The 22,134-nt window shown below is 46.7% G+C and overlaps 1 protein-coding gene across 1 annotated transcript in view; it reads left to right on the top strand.

Annotated features, from left to right (window-relative positions):
- Positions 1-22,134, top strand: part of Plb1 (phospholipase B1) — a 180,185-nt gene that overhangs the window by 152,860 nt on the left and 5,191 nt on the right. The window contains exons 46-57 of the mRNA XM_042696639.1: positions 1,570-1,630; positions 2,121-2,179; positions 3,907-3,974; positions 4,315-4,358; positions 4,597-4,696; positions 10,138-10,189; positions 11,240-11,320; positions 13,448-13,513; positions 14,225-14,319; positions 15,160-15,238; positions 16,361-16,465; positions 17,507-17,602. Of these exons, the coding sequence (XP_042552573.1) occupies positions 1,570-1,630; positions 2,121-2,179; positions 3,907-3,974; positions 4,315-4,358; positions 4,597-4,696; positions 10,138-10,189; positions 11,240-11,320; positions 13,448-13,513; positions 14,225-14,319; positions 15,160-15,238; positions 16,361-16,465; positions 17,507-17,602 (906 nt within the window). The remainder of the gene's footprint in view (positions 1-1,569; positions 1,631-2,120; positions 2,180-3,906; positions 3,975-4,314; positions 4,359-4,596; positions 4,697-10,137; positions 10,190-11,239; positions 11,321-13,447; positions 13,514-14,224; positions 14,320-15,159; positions 15,239-16,360; positions 16,466-17,506; positions 17,603-22,134) is intronic.

Consider the following 22,134-nt stretch of genomic DNA (forward strand, 5'->3'; position numbering starts at 1 on the left):
GCCATACTCTTGGGCATTTGTTAGAAATGCAGAGTCCCAAGTATTATCGTTGACCCACAGACTCAGACTCTGCAATGAACAGACCCCAGGGGAGTGAGAAGCCCTGGTCTGGGAGGGTCCTTCCCTTGTGACAAGAGACCATGACAGAGTTCTGATCTGTATCTATGAATCCACACACAATGTGCCTTGCTCTGGCTCTCCAATTTACTAGAGCTATTGCTATGTACTGATGGCTGTATGACTTTCTTATCTTAAAAACAATTTGCATTTCCCTCCAAGTATTTATCATCTGTACCCAGGCCTGTTTTGTTTTGTTTTTGTCAATCATGGGGCTTGAACTCTGGGCCTGGGCTCTGTCCCTGAACTCTTCAGCTCAAGGTTAGCGCTCTACCACATGAGTCACAGCACCACTTCTGGTTTTCTGGTGGTTAATTGGAGATAAGAGTCTCACAACTTTCCTGTCCAGGCTGTCTTCGAAGGATTCTCAGATCTGGGCCTCCTGAGTAGCTAGAATTACAAGCATGGGCCACTGGCACTCAGCTTCCAGGCCTGTTCTTGACTTCAGGGAAACTTCCCAAACAGAAGAAGAAATCCATCAGGATGATGAATTGAGCAATCCTTTGGAATGAACTGAATTCCATTGGATTAAGCAAATAGTATTTAAAGGAAGTTTCATTTTCACTCTTTCATAATAGGAGATTTTAACACGGCTGGGCTTTATCACCATCTGGCTGAACAGATGAGAACTTTAAAAGCCTCTGGCAGCCACACTTCCAGACAATCAGTCACCATGCCAGTGGAGCCTGCAGATATTTGGGACTCTGGGAAGAGTCATTTCTCCACCATCTTTCTGCTGCTAGTCATTTTTTTGCCTCTGCTTCTTACCCTACCTGGTCCCCCAAAACCTGAAAAAATATACCCTATATTACAGAAACAAGGAGAGTTGGCCAAAACTCTCCGGGGCTGCAAGTTCTTAAGGCTACAGTATGCATTCAGATACCTGGAGAGGATTGAGGGCCCTTACATTAAATATGCAAAAAGATATATAGGTATACCAAAAAAAAAAAAAAGATGAAACTAGGAGCTTTTCAGTTGTAAGACTTAGGTATTTTCCTAAAAATATTTTAACTAATGACTATTTAGACCCTCACCTTGTAATTAGTATCAAGTGGCTTAATGTTAGCAACCCTGAAGAGGGTTAATGCCCACAATAACTCATATTAGGTGTCCAAATCTTGAAAATTCATGGTTGTCTCTCTGATTCTGGGGCAGCTGCTGTATTCATTCAAGAGCACAGACAAGCTGGGGGTGGGAGATGCTGTGGGGGAACGTGTGTGTGTGTGTGTGTGTGTGTGTGTGTGTGTGTGTGTGTGTGTTAGAGAAGGCAGATGTCTATTTCCCCCCTCTTAATTTCCTTCTTAGCCCATCTACGACTAACAGCCCTTACCCCCCCAGGCTCCTCTACACTGATGTAGTTCTAGCCTCCTCCAACACTTCTTTATCTGGTTCTCCTTGGGCTGCCTCTCCCTGCACAGTGTTTGCTCTATGTCTTTCCTCCCACTGATTTAGAACTGGGGCAGCGACTTCTTGTGCACAGAGTGGACCCCTTCCCCAGGTGTTCCCACCACAGGTGAGTGCAAATTCCTCTCCCTCTTGAACACAGCATCAGGTTGGGTGGGACACTCCACAGATGTGCCCTCGTAGCTTTGTGCCAGCCATGCTGATCCCAAGGCAGGCCTGGAGGCTGGGAGAGCCCCAAGAAGTTCGTCCACAGTCACTGCTGGGGTTCGTATGGAGACACACAAGCCTCTTCTGCCAGTCACACTTCTTGTCTCCTTCAAGTCCCAAATGGCCCAGTGTGTCAGGTACCCAGCTGCCCATACTGTGTGATCTTGAGGCTGGAACTTTCCCGGCTGGGATCTCTTCACGATAGACAGTAGCCACCAAGTCCTTTGCCTTCCGTGCCTCAGTTGCTCTGAATGAATGGAAAAGGCAACACTGCTAAAGCCTTAGTCTGGGAATGAGTGTCACAGGGACCTGAGGGGCTACAGCCATGTCACAAGCCTGGGTGAAGTTTGTGCTTTAAAAGCCACAACCTCTCTTCTAACTTGCCTCTCTAGTCCACAAGCTCCGACCGGCAGACATCAAGGTGGTGGCGGCCCTGGGTGACTCGCTGACTGTGAGTGCTAAGCTGTGGGCCCAGGCGGGAGGTGAGCTAGTCAATTCTTCTCTGCACTGGCTCTGCGTCACTGAGTCCCCGTGCTAAGGGCTGGCCATACTGCCTGCATAAGGCAGCACAGCACACTTCCCAGCCCCACTCTCTCACTCACCTCTTTCACAAGCAATCCTGCTTTTATCAGAGAACTCATCTCCATCAAGCCAGACCCAAAGTGCAGCTGCCCCATGTCCCCTGCCCCCACGTAACATCGTGTTCCTTAGCGACAGAGGGAACAGCACAATCTGGCTACATGAAGCGCATGAACCAACTGCTTAGCTATTACTGTGAGCACCATGCTCAGTCAGTAGTTCTGAGAGAAAGAAAGGATGAGACCCTGTCCAAGCCCCCTGGCCAGGACAAGAAACCTACGCAGAAGGAGGTATATGATCATATAGATGATGTGTGGGACCTTCTAAATGCAGCATACACTTGCATGGACACAGAAGCATGCCACAGTCACACATACGTTTTCACAGTGGCATGAGTAGGAGGAATCTGTGGAAGGGTGCCTACCAGGCAGATAACCATAGCTTCACCTGGGCCAAGTGTGCACGTGGGTGTAGGATGAGGAAGGAGTGTGGAATCTAGCAAGAAGAGCAAGTGTCCTAAGGTGAGAGTAGATTATTTTTTTTAATCACAAGCCAGGCATTATGGCATGTGCCTGTAAACTCAGCTACTTAGGAGGCAGAGATCAGGAGGATTGTAGTTCAAGGCTAGCCTGAGCAAAAGTGATACCTCATCTTAACAAGTGGTATGTATTCGTAATCCTAGCCATCCAAGAGGTTGTAGATAGGTGGATCACAATCTGAGGTCAGCCTCAGCTTCCCCTGCCCACCCCCAAAAGTGAGACTCTACCTGAAAAATAGGGTATTAAAGGCTGCGGACATGGCTTCAGTGGTTGAGTACCTACTTTGAGGCCCTGATTTCAAGTATCAGTACAACCAAAAAAAACTTATCTCATGGGTTATGGTGAACATGTATTGTTTTGGTCATTTCAAAAAGTAATTTCTTGTGTTATTTATTTTTTAAGACCAAGCATGTAGTGAAAGCTTCACAGAAGATGTAGGAAGTAGAGGTTTCCAGGCCAAGAAGGAGGAGTTCACACTCCAGGAATAGGCCATAGCAGCCCAAAGCCGTCATAAATTGGAAATAGCAACAGAGCAATATATGCATACCTGAAGGTTTGTGGGGACAGAAGAGAAGAAAGCAAGCCAGGGGAGAAAAGACATTAGATTATGCTATACTCATTGACCACAGGGTTTAACTTTGACCCTGAAGGGAAGGGTTGGGGCAACATGTGGGGGGGGGGGGGAGGGGAAGGGAAGAGAGAGAGAGTTGTGCTCAGAAAGCAATGACATCCTTACTGTCAGAAAGAGAACAGAGACTAGAATGTTGTCTGAAGCAGGGAGATGGAAGGCTCCATTAGGAATATGGCAACGAAAAAGAACAAAAGAAAGGCTAGGGAGGTTGGGTAGGAAGAATCAGCAGGACTTGGTTCCTGGTTGTTGAGAGAGATCTGGGAGAAGACTGACAACTCACAACTTAAGATGGCCCAGAGAAGAAAGGGTACCATTTTCAAGGAAAAACAAATCTGAATCCTAGATGGTACACCAGAGCCAGAGGGGCCTTTCCTAGTGTTTTCCACTCACACCCAGCAGTGGCTAGGAACTTTCTCTTCGTTTTCACAGACAGCGGTGGGAGCTCGACCAGGCAATTCCAGCCACCTACTCACATCCTGGAGGGGACTCTCGTGGAGGTGAGGTGTTTGGGGCTTGCTCTCTTTTGACCACACTGTCCTAAAGTGACTAGAGGAGCCAGAAGTGGTGCTTTGGCTCAAGTACAGCACTTGCCTTGAGCAAAAGAAGCTCAGAGACAGTGCCCAGGCCCAGAGTCCAAGCCCTGGGACTGGGGGGAAAAAAAGACTTGAGGAATGTGTATCCCCTCTCAACCTTCCAGGCTTGGGTTCAGGTTCTCCTGGCTAAGCCCTAACCCCCAAGAAGCCTCCACGATACTCACATTGACTCGAGGATGACAAGAATGGTCCAGGAGCAGAAGGCACATACAGTGACTTTAATGGTGATGCTTTCTCTTCCCAGCATCGGAGGAGATGGGGCACTGGAGACTCACACCACACTGCCCAGTAAGTAGCCAGCACTGAAAAGCATGGCTATTGAGGCCCCCCATAGCCCTTTGCTGAGGCTGGGGCCCTGGGCCTGGAGGAGGGGAAGAGGAGGGTCTTTACAGGGGCATCAGCCAACCCCAGAAAGAGCTGGACCCTCCTGCCCCACACCTGTGCCCCAAGATGGCCCATCCATCTGCGTTCCCCGGGGGCTCCAGTCTCCTCTCACCTGTGTTCTCTGCCTCTCCCCTCTCAAAAGACATCCTAAAGAAGTTCAACCCTTCCATCCTTGGATTCTCCACTGGTGTCTGGGCAGAGACAGCAGGATTAAACGTGGCAGTGGAAGGGGCCAGAGCTCGGTGAGTAGATATGGGTGGGAGAGGGGGGAGATCAAGGAGGGGAACAGGAGAAAGGAAGGAAGAAGAACCTGCTTCCAGGTGGGGCTGTAATCACTCTGCACGAGCCCTCTACATACGAGGCTCACCCCACGCAGTCCACAAGGATTATCTCACAGAATTCTGCCACTGTGAATGCACCTGAGGCTTAGAAAGTTTCCTCAACAGCCCAGGTCACCCAGCAAGTGATCTGAGGAGCCAGTCAGTCAAATGGTGCATGAACACAGCTCTAACCTCTGAGCCCAGCAGGAAGATTACAGGGCCTTAGCTCCAGCAGGCACTACCCCAGCTCCACCCCCTGACCAACACACCCTCACGCATGCGCCATGAGATGTGCAGTGCCTGCCCTCTGTGGTCGTCTGTCTTCCTCTCTTCTTTACCTCACCTGAGCACTTTCAGGGTTCTGTATTTTGACACTGGGGAGTTAGACATCAGCCCCTCACCTCCAGATGGCATGGTGGTCATTTGTTTTCGTTGAGATCTCTGTGGCTGACAACAACCCCGATTATTAAAGCTGCCATGCCTTACCGTGTTCACTGATTTTCAGCATGAGCGCAGCGAAGAGGATTACTGTGATCTCATCACCAGGGCAACCATACCGGTGGCGGTGGCAGCAGCGTGACTCATTCTGCTTTCAGGGAATGTTCCTTTCAGAAGCAGCAACCTGGGCCCCAAGCATTGCTTGAGTCTGAGCTGAGAGAAGTACACTCAGTTCCTCAACATCACAAGCAGGAAGGACTTGTTTTTCTGCAAAACCTGGGCTTTGTGGGGCCATTATGCCAACGTTAAATTACTACTATTATGATTACTATCATCATCGAGATTATTCAGTGCAGGCATTATTAGCCAGGAGTTGGTTCCTCAGTCCTTTGGTACCTGAGCCCCTTCCTCCCTTCCCTTCCTTACCGCCTTCCCTGTTCTACTGCTGCTCAATATCTTGGCCAGATCAGGGTCAGTGGCAGGGGAGGTAGCTTGACACCTGTTAGACATCTCTCATGTCCAGTGAAGGGGAAATGAGAGTCAGCTGGTGACTTAAGTTGGAGAATTCCTATCACTTTCCTTTATCTCCACTCTGCCATTTACGAGCCTAGATAAGGCCATAGCACAGCACTGAAGATGGTGAGGTTTTGGGTCAGGTCATCTCTGTCCAAATCCTAGTTCTGAGACTTGTTAGCTATTTGACTTGAGTGAGTTGCTTAGTGTCTCTGAGTCTTAGTTTCTTCATCCGTAAATGGGAATGGCAATAATACCTACCTCTCAGAGTTGTCATAAGAATTAAATGAGATATTGGTGCGGGGGGGGGGGGGGGGGGAGGAGAAGGATTGGGATTGGGGGGGAGGGGGGAGGCTGGGAAGGGATGTGAAGGATAAACAAAGGAGGAGGCTGCAATGCTTGGTAAGAAATGTATGCATTATCCTGCCCATGTAACTGTAACTCCTCTGTACAGTATGTTCACAAATAAAATTAAATTAAATTTAAAAAAAAAAAAAAGAATTAAATGAGATAAAATAACCCTTGGAAATGATTTGCTACAATATGTAGTAGACAAGTAGACACAGACACAGACACACACACAGACACACACACACACACACACACACACACACACACACACACGCACATTTGCCACTACCAGGATATTTAGTTTCAACATTTTATTGGGCATCTAACTTCCCTTACATTATTTTTTTTTCTTTCATTTTTTTTAATTGTGAAAATACTGTACAGAGGGGTTACAATTACATGGGCAAGATAATGAGTACATTTCTTTTTTTTGGGGGGGGGTGGCCCGGTTGTGGGCCTGGGCGCTGTCCCTCAGCTCTTCAGCTCAAGGCTAGCGCTCTACCACTTGAGCCACAACGCCACTTCCACCTTTTTTCTTTTTGCTTATGTGGTGCTGAGGAATCGAACCCAGGGCCTCAGGCTTGCGAGACAAGTGCTCTACCACTGAGCCACCTTCCCAGTCCCAATGAGTACATTTCTTATCAAGCATTGTAGCCTTCTCCTTTGTTTCCCCTTCCCATCCCTTCCCATCCTCCCCCTGCCCCCCCTCCCTTATATTATTTCATAGACAAGAATTTATTCAATACTTGCAAAGGACTGAGCCGGATGATATTATTCAGAGATACAAAAGAATAAAAAGTAAACTCCCTTCTAATAGAGAGTCTACTTCCAGAGACTAGACTAACACGAAGTAACTCTAGGAGAAGAGTATTGCTTCTAGCAACGCTGTAGACTGTAATGGTTTGATACTTAGCAGTGGAATACAATTAGACAGATGAGAATGAAGTCCTCCTGAGAAGGGACATGACTTTCAGGCCCAGAACCTGCAGGAATAACTGGAAATCAGTAAGGACCCTCAAAAATCATTTATTCAGTCCGCCCCTTTATAAGATGAAGAATTACCGCAGCAGGATTCAGCACCCTGTCCAAGCTCATGGAGCAAGTAGTGGCAGAGCTGAGAGGAAGAGCCCAGGCCCTACAGTGGGAAGGAAATGGAGGAGCTGGATAAAGGGGCTCAGAGCAAAGGCTCATGGAGAAGCAAGACTTGGCCTGGGCCTGAAGGGAGAGGAGAAGAGTGAGGAAGTAGACTTACTTACTGGCCCTGGGGTGTGCGAAGGATCAATTTTCATGCAGTTTTGGACTCATGTCTTGAACTTACCAAAAGGCTATAGGCATGTTGTTGACAACCCTAACCAGGGCAGTCCTTATAGCTTTCTGATGTGCCTGCCAGTAGCACAAGCACACAGGATGTAGGATGCTGTTGTAGATGCATGAGTTCTCCCTAATGAAATGTAAGGGTAGGATGTCCCCAGATGTGCTCGCTCAATACCCAGCTAATTGTGGCCACACACTAACTGGAAATGACCATCGCTCATCAGTGTCTACTTTCCTAGCTTCTTTCATAGGAAGTACTACGAGCTCTATGTCCTTTGCTGACCTACTTCTCTTACATGTTTTTTAAAAGAACTATCATTAGGGCTGGAGGCATGGCTCAGTTGGTAAAGTGCTAGTCAAGTGAGTGAAAGTGGCAGGTACTAAGTTCAAGTCCCAGTCTGGGACCTAAAAAATATATCTTTATTGAAGTATACTTGATGTACGAAAACTATGCATATCAAACTATGCCATCTGAACCATTCACTAGCAGCTCATGCCTATAATCCAAGCTACCTAGGAGGCTGAGATCTGAGGATCACAGTTTGAAGCCAGTCTCAACAGAAAAGTTTGTGAGACTCTCATCTCCAATAAACCAGCAAAAATCTGGAAGTGGAGGTGTGGCTCAAGTGGTAGAATGCCAGCCTTGCATGATAAAACTAAGGAAGAGCACCCTGGCCTTGAGTTCAAGTCCCAGTACTGACATGTGCACATGCTCTCACACACAATGTGTGATAAGTACAGGTAATGTGATAGGTACTAGCATATGAATATATCCGAGGTGCTATCACCCCAAACAAAGCAGTAAGCATGTCCATCACCAATCATCCTTGTGCCTCCTTGTGCCCTTTGCTGTATCTACCTCTTTACTAGGTCCTACACAACCACTAAGTTGCTCCCTGACACTATAGATTTGTTTGAATTTTCTACATTTCCATATAGAATCAAAGAGTATATACTGGTTTGGGAGTCTGGTTTATTTTACCTAGCAAAATTATTTTGAGGATTGTTGTTGGGTATAGAAACACTTCATTCTTTTTCATTTTTGCTGACTAGTAATCCACTAGCACACATAGCATACATGTATACATCCAGAATGCCAGATGACATTGTTTCATTTATGGCAGACATGTGGGAGATGAAGAAGCACTAACCCTGACCATGTGGTCTCCCCTCATGGAGGAAGGAGAAAGAGAGCCAGAAGATTGGGGCAAGTGCCAAAATCCAAGTAACTCAGAGAAGAATAAGATTAAAGGAACAGAGAACAAGGCTCAGAAGTAAAGATTAAAGGAGTCATTAAGCCTGAAAGGAGAAAGCTGAGGGATAATTTAGGACTATGACTTTTTTTTTCAAATATACAAAAGGTTACTTTAAAAACAGGCAACTGAGTGAGTGAGAACCAAACAGACTCAGTTTTGCATGAACATGCCTGAAGAAAGAGGGAACAATCCTATGTGGGGAGGTGGAGGGGCTCCCAAGCCCAGAGGCCAGCGAGACCCCAGGCCAGCCAAAGGAGGTAAGGACACAGATCACAAGGTAGTGAGGGCTGGATAAATGTGTCCCTCAGGTCCGTGGCAGCTCTGTGATTAGGAAGATGCAGAGATTTCTAGAAAGGAAACAGTTCATCCATTCATTCTGTATAATTACGCTTCCTGAAATTCTGGTTCTGTTTATCCATGTTGCTTAATCCCTTTTTTCTTTTTCTTTCTTTCTTTCTTTCTTTTTTTTTTTTTTGAGTCCAGTCATGGGGCCTGAACTCTGGGCCTGGGCGCTGTCCCCCAGCTCTTCAGCTCAAGGCTAGCGCTCTACCGTTTGAGTCACAGAGCCACTTCTGGCTTTTTTCTTTTTTGCTTATGTGGTGCTGAGGAATCGAACCCAGGGCCTCAAGCATGCAAGGCAAGCACTCTACCACTGAGCCAACTTCCCAGCCCTGAGTACATTTCTTATCAAGCATTGTTGCCTCCTCCTTTGTTTTTTCCCTACCATTCCTTCTCTCCCACCACCACAACTCTACTCCCCCATCCCCAGCCTAAATTGTAAAGTTCGTTTTTCAACATAGTGTCTTGTACATCTCATTGTTACAATGGGTCCACCTGTATCCCTATTTAAACATTTTGTTTTTTCCCTTCCCCTCCCCAAATTATACCAACATCAAATACAGTGAAAACAGGGGTTATACCGTAGGGGAGGAACATACAAAGAAACAAAAAAAAAAATCACATGGTACTTTATAAATACATTAGAAACAATAGCAAGAAAGAAAAAAACCACTTGTGTCCCTATCTTGTGGTTCATTTCGCCTAACTTCATCTTATCTGGTCATATGTACGTAGCTTTTGACCTTTTCTACTTGTCCCAGGCATATACTAGTTATTGCAAATAAGGGAAAACATAGGACCTATGTTTCTTTGGGCCTGGCTTACTTCACTTAATATGATTTTTTCCAAGTCTTTCCATTCCTAACCAATGGGGTGATGTCATTCTTTCTAATGGAGCATAGATTTCCATTGTGTATATATATATATATATACCACATTTTCTTGATCTATTCATCTACTGAGGGGCATTTGGGTTGGTTCCATATCTTAGCTATGGTAAATCATGCTGCAATAAACATAGTTGTGCTGGTGGCTTTAGTATGGTCTTGTTTGTGATCATTTGGGTAAATGCCCAAAAATGGGATTGCAGTTAACCCCTTTTTCCTAAGCAACTCAACAACCTAGATGTCTCCTTCTCTTCTCCCTACCCAGGGACATGCCAGACCAGGGCCGGGACCTGGTGGAGCGAATGAAACAAAGCCCAGTGAGTCCAAGCCTGAGGAGGCAGTAGGGGGTGGGGGCAGGGAATGCTGAAAGGTGCCAGACCACCTTGGCTGTGAGGGTGAGAGCCTGTGGGATGCTCGGCTCTGCAGCCACTCCTTTCAGCTCACCTAAGTCAAGGGGCTTCCCAGGGACTCTGCCTGGCTACCAGAGGTCAAGGAGGGGTGGGGGGCAGAGAGCTGGCCAAATGTGGCCTTGGCCTGGCAGCTTCCCCCTTCACCAAGGAGTTGCCTTCCCAGAGCTCAGTTATATAAATGCCAGATGCTAAAAATAGGCTTCTCATTCTAGTCCTTTCTCCTTCCCAATCACCCTGCCCTTCAGAAACTTTTCCCTTGCACCTTTTTTGCTTTTCCTTTTTTTTTTTTTTTTAAAGGCTCTGTGTTTATGCCTTGGACTGGAACTCCTGGCAGGATTCCTATTATGGTGGTGGCTGAGCTGAAATCTGCGGCTTCAGGGCCTCCCCAGGCCCCACCCCACCTCTCCGTCCCTCCTGGGTTCTGGCTCCAGTTTTCCCTTCCTACACAGGCCTTAAGAATCCACCCAAGAGGCAGCTTCAGCTTCAAACTGTGTCTTCTGCCAAAGGCTCCTTCAAAAGGCCATAGATCACATTTTGGGATGGGGGGGGGGGGGGAGCAGGACAGGTTAATCCACACATGCTCCATAGTACCATTATACTTCATGATGGGAGACTTCTGTCATGGCTTAAGGGATAGAGCACCAGCCTTGAGTGAAAAAGCCAATTGAAAGCACAAGGTCCTGAGTTCAAACCCCAATACTGGTACAAAAACAAGGTGAGGGAGGGGACTTCAAAGAAGGTAGCCCTTCTCCCGTGTAACCACAGCCCCACCCTAACACACCCACAGTTCTTCTTGTGGAGCTCCCCCTGTTCCTGACAGCACGTTGAAGGGGGGGGCGGGCACCGTGTGCCTTCTCTGTGGTGGTTCAGAGAGGTTGACAGGCACTCAGCGTGGAGGACGGGTACCACTGGTACATGCCCCGCTCTGAGGCCTAAACTCAGGATCTGTCCCCTTAGGAAATCGACCTGGAGAAAGACTGGAAGCTTGTCACACTCTTCATTGGGGGCAGTGACTTGTGTCATTTCTGTGAGAACCCGGTAAGCTCCCAACTAGTCCAACTGGGGACTTAAAATGAAGTCACTCACATCTATCCTCCTCCTGGGCCTCCTGGGGGGGAGGGGGGGGGTCATACTCGCCTGAGTAACCAGGCACCTGAATCTGCCTGTGCAGCCTCTAGCACACACAGAGCAGATGAGGCCTAGACTTTCACCCTGCCCAAGTGGCCCCTGGGGAAAAAAAATCTATAGACAGGCCCATTCTTTGGGCACCAAAGGGGCAGTCTTACCCGAACCAGTACCTGGTATCTACAGGGAATCAGTGATTACCTCTATGCCTGCCTACTGGGAAGCAACATTACTGTAAACAGGATTGGACAAAAATCTTTATAGTGTGGCTTGCCTCCAATCAGGGCCATCATGAGTTAACCAACCTCAGCCAGCTGGCCTGAAAACTCAACCCCCCCCCCCCCTTCCTAATGTTTCTGTGGGGAAACAGGTCCAGACATACAAACTTCTAAAAGCTGTAACTTCTAGAATACATCTCGTTCTAAGTTGGGGACATCATGTATTTTATTTGGCCAGGAAGAGGCAGCTGCCTTGACTCTGAAGTAGTGGTAAGAACACTTGACAGTCATAGGCTGGGGGAGAGGGAGGGGGGAGCGGGGTGGAGGCGCTGTGGCTTTTTGTGGTTTTTGCAGAGCTTGATGAGGTTACTTCCCCTACCCAGGGGTCAACTCTCCCAGGCCCCTTCCCTGGGTCTGCACAGATGCGGACACAGACAGCAGAGACAGAAACAATCCAAAGGGATCAATATTTCTGGGTTCCAGAAATATAGGAGCCAGAGCTTCTGTGTCTCCAGCATACCTGCCCTCATGCTCCTGAGAGTTGCATTTGTGGGAAAAGCTTGGAAGCTTCCACTAAGTCACTCAAGCCAAGTTTGAGCAAGGGAAGAGGGACAGACTCTTTTTGGAGGGGCATTTTTATTAAGTAGTTGTACAAAGGGGTTACAATTCCATAGTTAGGTGATGGCTACGATGCCTCTTGGTCAAATGTCATACCTTCCTTCACTGGCGGAAAGGGAGGGACAGACGCTTAGAGACAGGAGTCCCTTGGCTCCTGCCCTAACTCTTGAGCAGAATTGTCTTTTCCTTTTCCTCCCTTCACCTCAACTGTCAACCCCACTTCTTGTAGCCATGGGAAGACGCTCTTCCATGACCAGGGATTTTGTGCTTAGTAGTGACCAAGGAGTCCACTAAGTCATAGCTCTTTGTCTCAAGAAAACAATACCAGGGTGCCTGTGCTCTGGCTTCCTGCTGCCATTCCCCCAAGTACCTCCCTTCCTGCTACAGGCATTCTTCCATGTTTGACATGAGTGCTTGAGGGATTCCCCCACCCTCTGGTATCAGTCTTCTGACATTTTCTAGGGACCCCAGATCCAAAATGGCTCAAGTGGTAGAGTACCAGCCTTGAACAACAACAACAACAACAAAAGCCAAGCAGGAGTGTGAGGCCCTGCGTTCAAACCCCAATACCAGCATGAAAGAAAGGAGGGAGACGAGAAAGAAAATTAAATAGAAATAGAAGAGAATAATAAAGTTGATGACAAAGTAGAAACCAAAATGTGACTTTCCTGAGGCATAAAGCAAAGTGCCCAGAGTTAGCCAGTGGGCATTTACTGAGCACCTGTTATATGCCTCATTCTCATCACCTAGGGACCTAGGAGGCACCTCTATATTAGCCTTTCATCAAGGAGAAAGGTTGCATTCTTAGCAGGATGCAGGAGAACAAAGAGTTCCAGGAAATTGGACCAGCATGCACCAACACCCGGCGGAAAGATAGAATACACTCCTCAGAAGCCTATGTGTGGCTGGAGAAGGCCTGAATCAGGTGATAGATGAAGATGGAGAAGGGGTAGGGCCTGGCCCAGTAGTGGCAGACTCTGCATATGACTTTAAGACCGTGTGGAACAGGGAACCAGTGGGAATTATTCCTGGTGTCAAAAGGAGACTTCTTACAAGAGACTCTGAGTCAACAAATAACAAAGACTGGCTAGAACCACCAAAACCCATCACTACACCCTCTGCCATCAGCCAGGCAAGACACTCCTGGGTGATTGTCTTCTCCCAGAATGCAATGCATGAGCTAAAGCGGGCTCTCTTTTCACAGGAGGACCACTCAGCTGAGAAGTATTTCCTGCACATCCAGCAGGCCCTGGACATCCTCTACAAGGAGGTGGGAACACATCGTGGCCCATTCCTAGCTGCCAGTAACCGTCACTGTGGGTGGGATCTTTGTCCTGGGCATATCTAGACAAGTGGGTCAAATGAGATGCATACTGTGTGGAGACTCCCAGGAGTGGCCACCTGGGCAGAATTGGAGGATAGTAGCTCCCAGCAGAAGAAATTTTGAACTCACTGGCTCAGAGGCTGGATTGTGTAATAGCAAAGTGCTTGCTCTGGAGCCAACTAGCCTAAGTTTGCAACCAGACTCTGTGACTTAGTATCAGTGGGACTTTTCTGTGTCTCAACTTCTCAGTCAGTAAGGTGTGGCAGTAAAGAATATTTGGGCACTAAGCATAATGGTGCATGCCTATAATTCCAGCTACATGGGAAACAGAAATAGGGGGATCGCAATCAAACACATGAGGTCCTATCTGAAACATAAAACTAAAGCAAAAAAGGGTTGGGGGTGGGCAGGCTCAAGTGGTAGAGTACTTGACTAATATATGCAAGTGTAGGACCCTGAGTTCAAACTACAACACTTAAAAAAGAAAAGATTTGGTGAGATCATCCAAGTAGTCATACCCAGCCTCGGCCTTATTCTCTCTTTGCTAAAATTGAGGATGGGAAGTTGGATAGAGGCTAATGCTCCAACCTCTAGTAATCAGTGTCCTCTCCCTAAAACTGCCTGGACTCATGAAGCCCATCTCTCTGCTTCCCTCAGCTTCCCAGGGCTTTTGTCAATGTGGTGGAGGTCATGGACCTGGCTGGCCTGCACCAGGGCCACGGTGGGAAATGCGCCATGCCACTGATGGCTCAGTAAGTGTACCAATGATCAACCCAGAGCAAGGACAGCTGGGGAGGGCAGGGCTGGAAGACCCTATAGGAGGAGAGCCGGGCTCAAGGGCAAGCCAAGGACTTGGAAAATAATTTAGAAAGGCCTTTGTATGACTGAATGCTTCTATGCACAAGCCCCTTCATTTCTCTGGACTCAAGTTTGCTTTTCTGCAAAGGCCAGCCTTGGCAACTTACTCCCAGCTGAGATGCAGCTCTGCCTCTGAGAAGTTATGGATCTATGGGCCTCTTACTCATCACCTGTAAAATGTGGCTATCACCTTCCTGTCATGTAGATGTGACATCAACAGGAAATAACACATAAGGAACAGAGGCTGGCTTTCAGAAACTCATCCTCTTTACTCCTTACTTAAAAGCTAGGATTGCGGGCAATCTCTGGTGGAATTTGCCTTGGTGGGCAAATCAGTAATTCTGGGAGCCAGAATTCTGAAAGATTAGTGGAATCCTGAGGCCAAAGAAGCTCCCAGAGTGCATATGACTATTGTGGTCACTGAGGAATTCTATCTGGGCTCAAATGGATTGGCTATGAGAATGCCATTATCTAGGAACCAAGCCTTCACCACTGTAGCTTTTGGTGGAATATTCAAGATCCAAACTATAGCACACCAAGACTCCCCTGAGTTAGGGATCCCTAATGGATCCTAGGATGTGTTATGGGAGTGTGTCACCTCTCAACCCTACCCCTTGTGAAGTGGCATAGGCTGTAGATTCAGGCAGGTAGCAGCTGCTTCTTTGTGGAGAGAGGAAGATGGAACCAGCCGCCCTGGAGAGCCTCAACTCCAGATTCTTTGTGTTACCTCACAGGAGCAATTGTAGTTGCCTCAAACACTTTCAGAACTCCCTGGCAATGCAAGAGCTGAAGAAAGTGAACTGGAATCTCCAGGTAAGAGCCCAGCCCTGTGCTCCCTGAGCAAAGACCCAGAGTGTATACATTGATCAGAGGCTGGTGGACAGCAACCCACTCCCTAAAAGGCAGATCACAGGCTTGGAAGTAATCAAAGCAAACTGAATGCTAAGAAGTAGAGATCCTAACATGACAGCTGGAGAGAATCCCTGCCTCTAGGCTCCAGTTTAACCCTGGCTAGATGAAGAGCATTTGGTCCTCAGAAGCTTCTATGTAGTAGGGTCCATCTCATACCCAGACCCTACATCATGAAACACATCTTTATAGGGAACAGGAGAGAGGCATCACTGTACCCCTATTTCACCCTCTCCTCCTTAAGCTATCCTAACCTAGTCAGCTCTACCTCCACTTCCACTCCCCCTTTCTCAATGCTCCTATTCATACTCATTTCCACCCTTATTGGATCCTCTCTGAAAGTGCCCATGCTGAGCCTTTCTGCAAATGGATCCATTTCCACTCAGGCAGCAAGTCTTCCTCCTCAGAGATGCTTCCCCTGAGTCCATTCACCTTCAGGTCAAGGTCAGCCTGCACTTGAGTTTGGACCCTAGCGCTGTCTACAATTCTTACATTTGTATGTCTTGCCTCCTTTTCCCAGATGGATGATAACAGTCCTCCAGGATAAATATATCTAAATCTATTTCTTCTACAATCCATGTTTGGGCACTTAAGTCCACAGACTTTCACCTCTCAAAAGTTCACAGGCACTTTGGGGAGTTTGGTGCAGAGATGCTCTCCTTTGAGCTGACAACCGACCTCTTTGTGCAGTGAATGCAGTGAGGCCCAGTACATGTGGCCCCAGGGGCGCAGGCCCAGCCTTGCAGGGGCCTCAAAATAGAACTTGGTGGAGCTGTACAAAGGGGAGTGTTTCCATTGGGGGCCTCAATGCTCAGCTCAGTTCTGATGTCTTAAATTAGCACAGGGCCTTGAGATACAGGTCTTCACTAAACGAGCAGGACGAATGAGAGCATGGGCCACACCAGTAGCCCCTTTCAGTATCTGTGTCTACAGCGAGCTCATTCCTACCATAAGCACCCCCAAGGCTTCAGGGTAGACTGTCTGTCCAGCCTTCCCAGCAGGGTTGAGCAGCCTCTCTCTCCCCAGAGTGGCATGTCCAGGTTCTCCTACCTGCACCAGTACACGCAGCGGGAGGACTTCGCCGTGGTCGTGCAGCCTTTCTTCCGGAACACTCTTGTCCCCCTGAATGAGGTAAGCTGCAGGTGTTTCTGGAGACTCCACTGTGAAGGCCTTGTCTCTAGCGATGGGTATATATCTGTGCTATTTGTTTTTACCATCTGTCCCCAAGAAGGCTCCTAAGCCAAAGGTGGCTTTCTCTACTTCTTTAAAATTTAGATGAGCTTGGAAAGAAAAAAAAAATCAGTAATGACCAAGCCCCACAGTCATAGCACTGATATTAGCTGGATTGGGAGAGAATGGAGAGCTTAAAATTATCAAAAGCATCAACCTTCAGGGCAGAGATGTTGAAAGACAAGAGATGAAATGTAGGTGGATATACTTTATATCTGCCTTTAAAAAAAAATCCCAAATCAAGAAGACTTTTTTTCTTTTTCTTTATCTATATGTTATTATTCTTAAGTAGTTGCATGAAGGAGTTTCAATTAACATGCCTGTGAGTACAACACATCTTGATCAGTGTCATCACTTTAATCTTTCTCCTCCATCGCTGCCAACCTCACCCTCCCCTCAAGTTTCCTATTCCTAAATACATGGAATGTGGAATTTTACTCATCCATCAGGAAGAAAGATATTCTGTCATCTGCAGGGAAATGGATGGATGGATCTGGAAAAAAAATATGTTAAGTGAAGTAAGTCAGGCTCAGAGAGACAAAGGATGCATGTCTTCTCTCACATGTGGAAGTTAGATCCAAATTCTAAATACAGATGTAAACATGTGCAAGGTCATATGCACATAGACACTCACATATTAAATATGGTTTAGGCAGGGGAGGATTCTAGTGGTGTAATTCCTTTGAACAGCTAACTTACAGTTTAACAAAATACTAGGAGGTTTGGGGGGGGGGGGAGTGGTCAAGGAGAGGAGGGTAGATGAATGGAGAGAGGAATAATGGGTGAATACAGTCATAATATTCAATGTGTATTGCAAAAAGGAAAGATTTTCCAACTGAAGGCAGAATCGAAATGATAGAAGTGGGTGGGGCACCTGCTGGGAGGGACGGTGGGAGGTTGTGATATGTCCATGGTTGGTAACCTCCGTGCCTCTGGTTCCAGCGAGGGAACATGGACCTTACCTTCTTCTCTGAAGACTGTGTCCACTTATCAGAGCGCGGTCACGCTGAGATGGCCATCGCTCTGTGGAACAACATGGTGAGTGACTGAGGACCTGGCTGGTTTGGGTCAGAGGAAGAAATCTAGGCATACTGACTCTAAATCCCACAATGACCAGTCTACTGACATAGCTCCTTTCTTCCCAAAGCCCAAAATGGCAGTATACTTTATATGTCCTCATGTACTTTGGTTGGGGAGTCGGGGGCGGGGGGTGAGGGTGGGGGAGGGGGGTGCGCACGCACCTGCACGCACGCAATTTATTCTCTCAGCAAAGCCAGGTAAAGTGAGAACATAGCTTTGCAATCAGATGAATTGAATGAAAGTACCGACTTTACCCACTTCCTAGGGATGTTGGGCAAATAATTTCTCCAGCCACCAATATCAACACCTATATCTGGTCACCTGTAAAAGTGACACAGAAATCTGAGGTAATGTGTACCGAGCAGCCAGCGCAAGAATTTGTTTCAACAAATGTGAGCGTTGTAACCCTTCAGTACTCCAGTTTCAACACATCCCAACTACTGCTTCTATAAACATCTAAAAGAGAGATCCAGATAGGCTGTTCTCCCAGGCTGAGGTGTGTTCCAGGCCTTTCTGCTGGGGAGAAGTGACCTCATGAAATGAACACACAGCTCAGGAGCCACCGGGATACTTGATCTTGTGCCTCAGCTCTGCTCTTTGAGGCTGGCCACTCCCTTCTTCCCTATCAACTGCATTTGTAATGCTTGACCTGTTCTGGCCCCTATACCTGTATCCTCTTGCACAAATCAAACAAAAAACCTTCCTCATCCAATGGCTTCCTTTGATCTAGGCTCAGTGTGTAACCCAACGCCCATTCTGACTCACATGTTCCCTCATCTCTCCCATGGTGACGGAACAGTCTATACTCCTGCTTTTTATTGCAGTTTCAAGTCCATGGCATCTCTGCCAGCACCACTGTACAAATATTCCCATACTTGTCATCTTAGCAACATGTCCAGTGCCTCTCTCAGCTGACTCACAATATTGACTTTCTCTCTAACTGCAGCCACCCCTGCCTCCTCTCTAGCAACCTCTTCCACTCAGAGCAGCATGTAAGCAGGTTTTATCCTTGACCTATTTAATTAGACTCAGCTTTCCTCCACTTGTTTTGCCCTGGGGGTTTCCTCCTGTTGACATCAGCCTTGAAGCCAGCATCAAAGAGATGAAAGAAGAAATGCTGAGAGCATCTTCTGGAAGGAAAAGTGGGCAGTAGCCATGTCTGGCGAGTAGGTAACCTTGCTTCTGGTCCCACCAAGGGGGCAGAGACCTTACCTTCTTCTTTGAAAACTCTGTCCACTTGTCAATGGACATGAATCCAGATCTAAAAGCTTGGGTTTTGGCTCAAATCTAAACATGACCATCATACTCTTTCAGCCCAGGATTCTGAATTGCCACCAAAGTTCTGTTTGAGTTGCTTTCTACCCAATCCCGACTGTGTTTTTTTAAAAAAACCAAGTTTGCATGATAGAAATCCCAATACCAGTTACATATCTTGTAAAGATTTTGTTTTGAAGGCCAGTCTCCTTCAGTAACATAGTCATGATTTCATTCCTTTTTAAATCCCACCCCCTCAAAGCATGAGAATCTAGTTTCCCTGTTATACCACTGCCCCTGCCCCAAGATGGCAGGGAAAGCTACATTTTCAAAAACAAAAACAAAAAGAGCCAGGAAAGCTAAGCCCTTGGGCCTATACTGCCAACCTGACCATCAATGTATGGGCTGAGTAGTATTCCAGACCTGATTAAAGAGGAAACCCTGCCAGACTTGATGGTTATAGGGATAACTGGGAAATGACTGCGTCCCTTGGTCCCTCTTTGTGTAATTAAGTGCCACTCTAGCCTTCATTTGCAAAGCAGCTCAGTAGTTCTTTTTATTTGCCAGGTGAGAGGTTTTATTTCACAAACGCAGGTAAAAGGATCAGATATGAGAACAAAAGGTGAACACACTGCCAGGAGTTGGACTGTTAGCCAGACTGTCCACAGATCCCCCAACCATTTTCCCAAATTTAAAAAAATAACAAAAACAAAGAGAAGTAAAACAAAATTCATCCATGAGCTTCTTATCCTGTAGTATATAATTTAGGAAAAGAATTACAGAGTCCTGTGTTTTCATCCCAAACCGTATCGGACGTAAAGCTACAGCATCGTGCCAACTTTTCCAAATATTTCTTATTGGAATTTCACCCCTCAAGTCACATCAAATAAATAGGCTGTTAGAGCTGGAACACATCCAGAGGTCATTTAGGCAGAACATTCTGTAATGAAAATACAGAGACATGAAGCAATTTTCCCAGCATCACACAGCTGGTTAATGGCTCAAGAGGGACAAGAGTCCAGGTTTTCTACGTCTTGTCCTGGCCACAACCGCAACCTTCCTTCTGCCCCCAACCTGATAAGCACATATATAGCCCGTGAATTCATGTCTCATAATTAGAGTCCTATGACATAGTGTCTGCAGGCTTTGGCGGATGTTCCCAGGGTCCCCTACCAGGAACAACACAATAAACTGCTTCATCTCTCACCTCTCTCCTCTTAATAGTTCCTACCTCTTTCCCTGGAGACTGGTGTAAAAGTGAAGCCAGACACATAAGCATCATCAGGACCTCTTTTCTTCTTCCTTTGTCTCTGTTGTTTGGTTTGAACCACTAGGATTTTGAACTCTCCTTCTCTTTTTTCTTCTCTTCTTCCTCCTCTTTCTTCTCCTCTCCCTCCCCCCCCCCCCCCTTCTCTCTCTCTGCAGCTCCTGGGGCTTGAGCTCTGGGCCTAGGTGCTATTCCTAAACTTTTAATTTTATTGTTAAGTAGATGTACAAAGAGGTTACAATTCTATAAGTCAGGTTATGAGTACAACGCATGTTAATCAGTGTTATCCCATTCTGCTCCATCCGAGATCTTTTTGTTCAAGGCTAGCACTCTACCACTTGAGCCACAGCTCCACTTCTAGTTTTTTGCTGGCTAATTGGAGACAAGAATCTCGTGGGCTTTCCTGCCTGAGCTGGCTTTAAACCTTGATCCTCAGATCTTAGCCTCCTGAGTACCTAGGATTATAGGCATGTGCCACCAGCACCTGGCTTGTCTTCTTATGAAATATTTTCCTTTTCTTGTTGAGACTTCTTTCTCTACTAGTGCATGACATCTCTTCTTCTTTAGAAACCCCAACTAATAGTTCCCACTTCTAGTTGCCATAATCCCTGTCCCCAGTCCTATAGCCCTTAGAACAGAAATTCTTATTTCTGACTACAAATTAGTATCATCTGGAGACTTTGAAAAATGAGTGCCTACAACAACTTTGGAAGACACTTTGGCATATCTAATAATGCTGAATGTTGGTATTTCTTGAGACCCAACAATTCTACTGCTGGTTATATCTCCAACAGAAAAGTACACACATATCCACCAAAAGATACATACAGGAATTTTCATAGCGACACTATTTATAATACCCCCAAACTGGAACCTCACCATGCTTCCAACAACATATTGAATAAGCTGTGCTGCATCCCTGCCAGTTTATGCCATGAGAATTTGCAATCTCAACAATATGCAAATAAACAGATATGCACATACATTTCAAAAGCAAGCATCTTGTCATCTAGTGTTAGAAGTCAGCATGAAGGTCTTTCTTTCTGGGAGTGAATGTTCTAGTAAAAAGGCAGAGAGGTGGGGCTGGGAAGGTGGCTTAGTGATTGAGTGTTTGCCTTGCATGCATGAGGCCCTGGGTTCGATTCCTCAGCACCATATAAGCAGAAAAAGCTGGAAGTGGTGCTGTGGCTCAAGTGGTAGAGCACTAGCCTTGAGCTGAAGAGCTGAGAGACAGCGCCCAGGCCCAGAGTTCAGGCCCCACGACGGACAAAAAAAAAAAAAAAAAAAAAGGCAGAGAGGTGCTTTTAAGTAGTGGCTAGGCTTATCCCCCGAGATTTTGACAGTTATTCTGAGTAGATCTTAGATTTTTTTAAGAAAACTTTTTAGATGATTCTAATGGCAAGGTTTATGAGCCACTGCCTTATCTGTTCTCCACAAGGTAATTGAAAAACCTCCATATAAGAAAACCTAGCCAGGCGTTAGTGATTCACACCTATAGTCCTAGCTACTCAGGAGATTGAGATCTGAGGATCGTGATTTGAAGCTAGCCCAAGCAGGAAAGTCCATGAGAGTCTTATCTCCAATAAACTACTCAGAAAAAAACAGAAGTGGTGCTGTGGCTCTAGTGGTAGAGCACTAGTCTTGAGCAAAATAAGCTCAGGGCCACTGTCCAGGCCCAGAGTTCAAGCCCCAGGACTGGCAAAAAAAAGGAAAGAAAGAAGAAAGAAAGAAAGATAGATAGAAAGAAAGAGGGAGGGAGGGAAGAAGGAAGGAAGGAAGGAAGGAAGGAAGGAAGGAAGGAAGGAAGGAAGGAAGGAAGGAAGGAAGGAAGGAAGGAAGGAAAGGAAGGAAGGAAAGAAGGCAGGCCGGATGCTCATGGCTCACACCTGTAATCCTAGCTACTCAGGAGGCTGAGATCTGAAGCCAGCCTGGGCAGGAAAGTCCAGGAGACTCTTATCTCCAATTAACC

The sequence above is a fragment of the Dipodomys spectabilis genome, unplaced genomic scaffold (genome assembly GCF_019054845.1).
Source record: "Dipodomys spectabilis isolate Male_0828 unplaced genomic scaffold, ASM1905484v1 ptg000210l, whole genome shotgun sequence".
Classification (NCBI taxonomy): Eukaryota; Metazoa; Chordata; class Mammalia; order Rodentia; family Heteromyidae; genus Dipodomys; species Dipodomys spectabilis.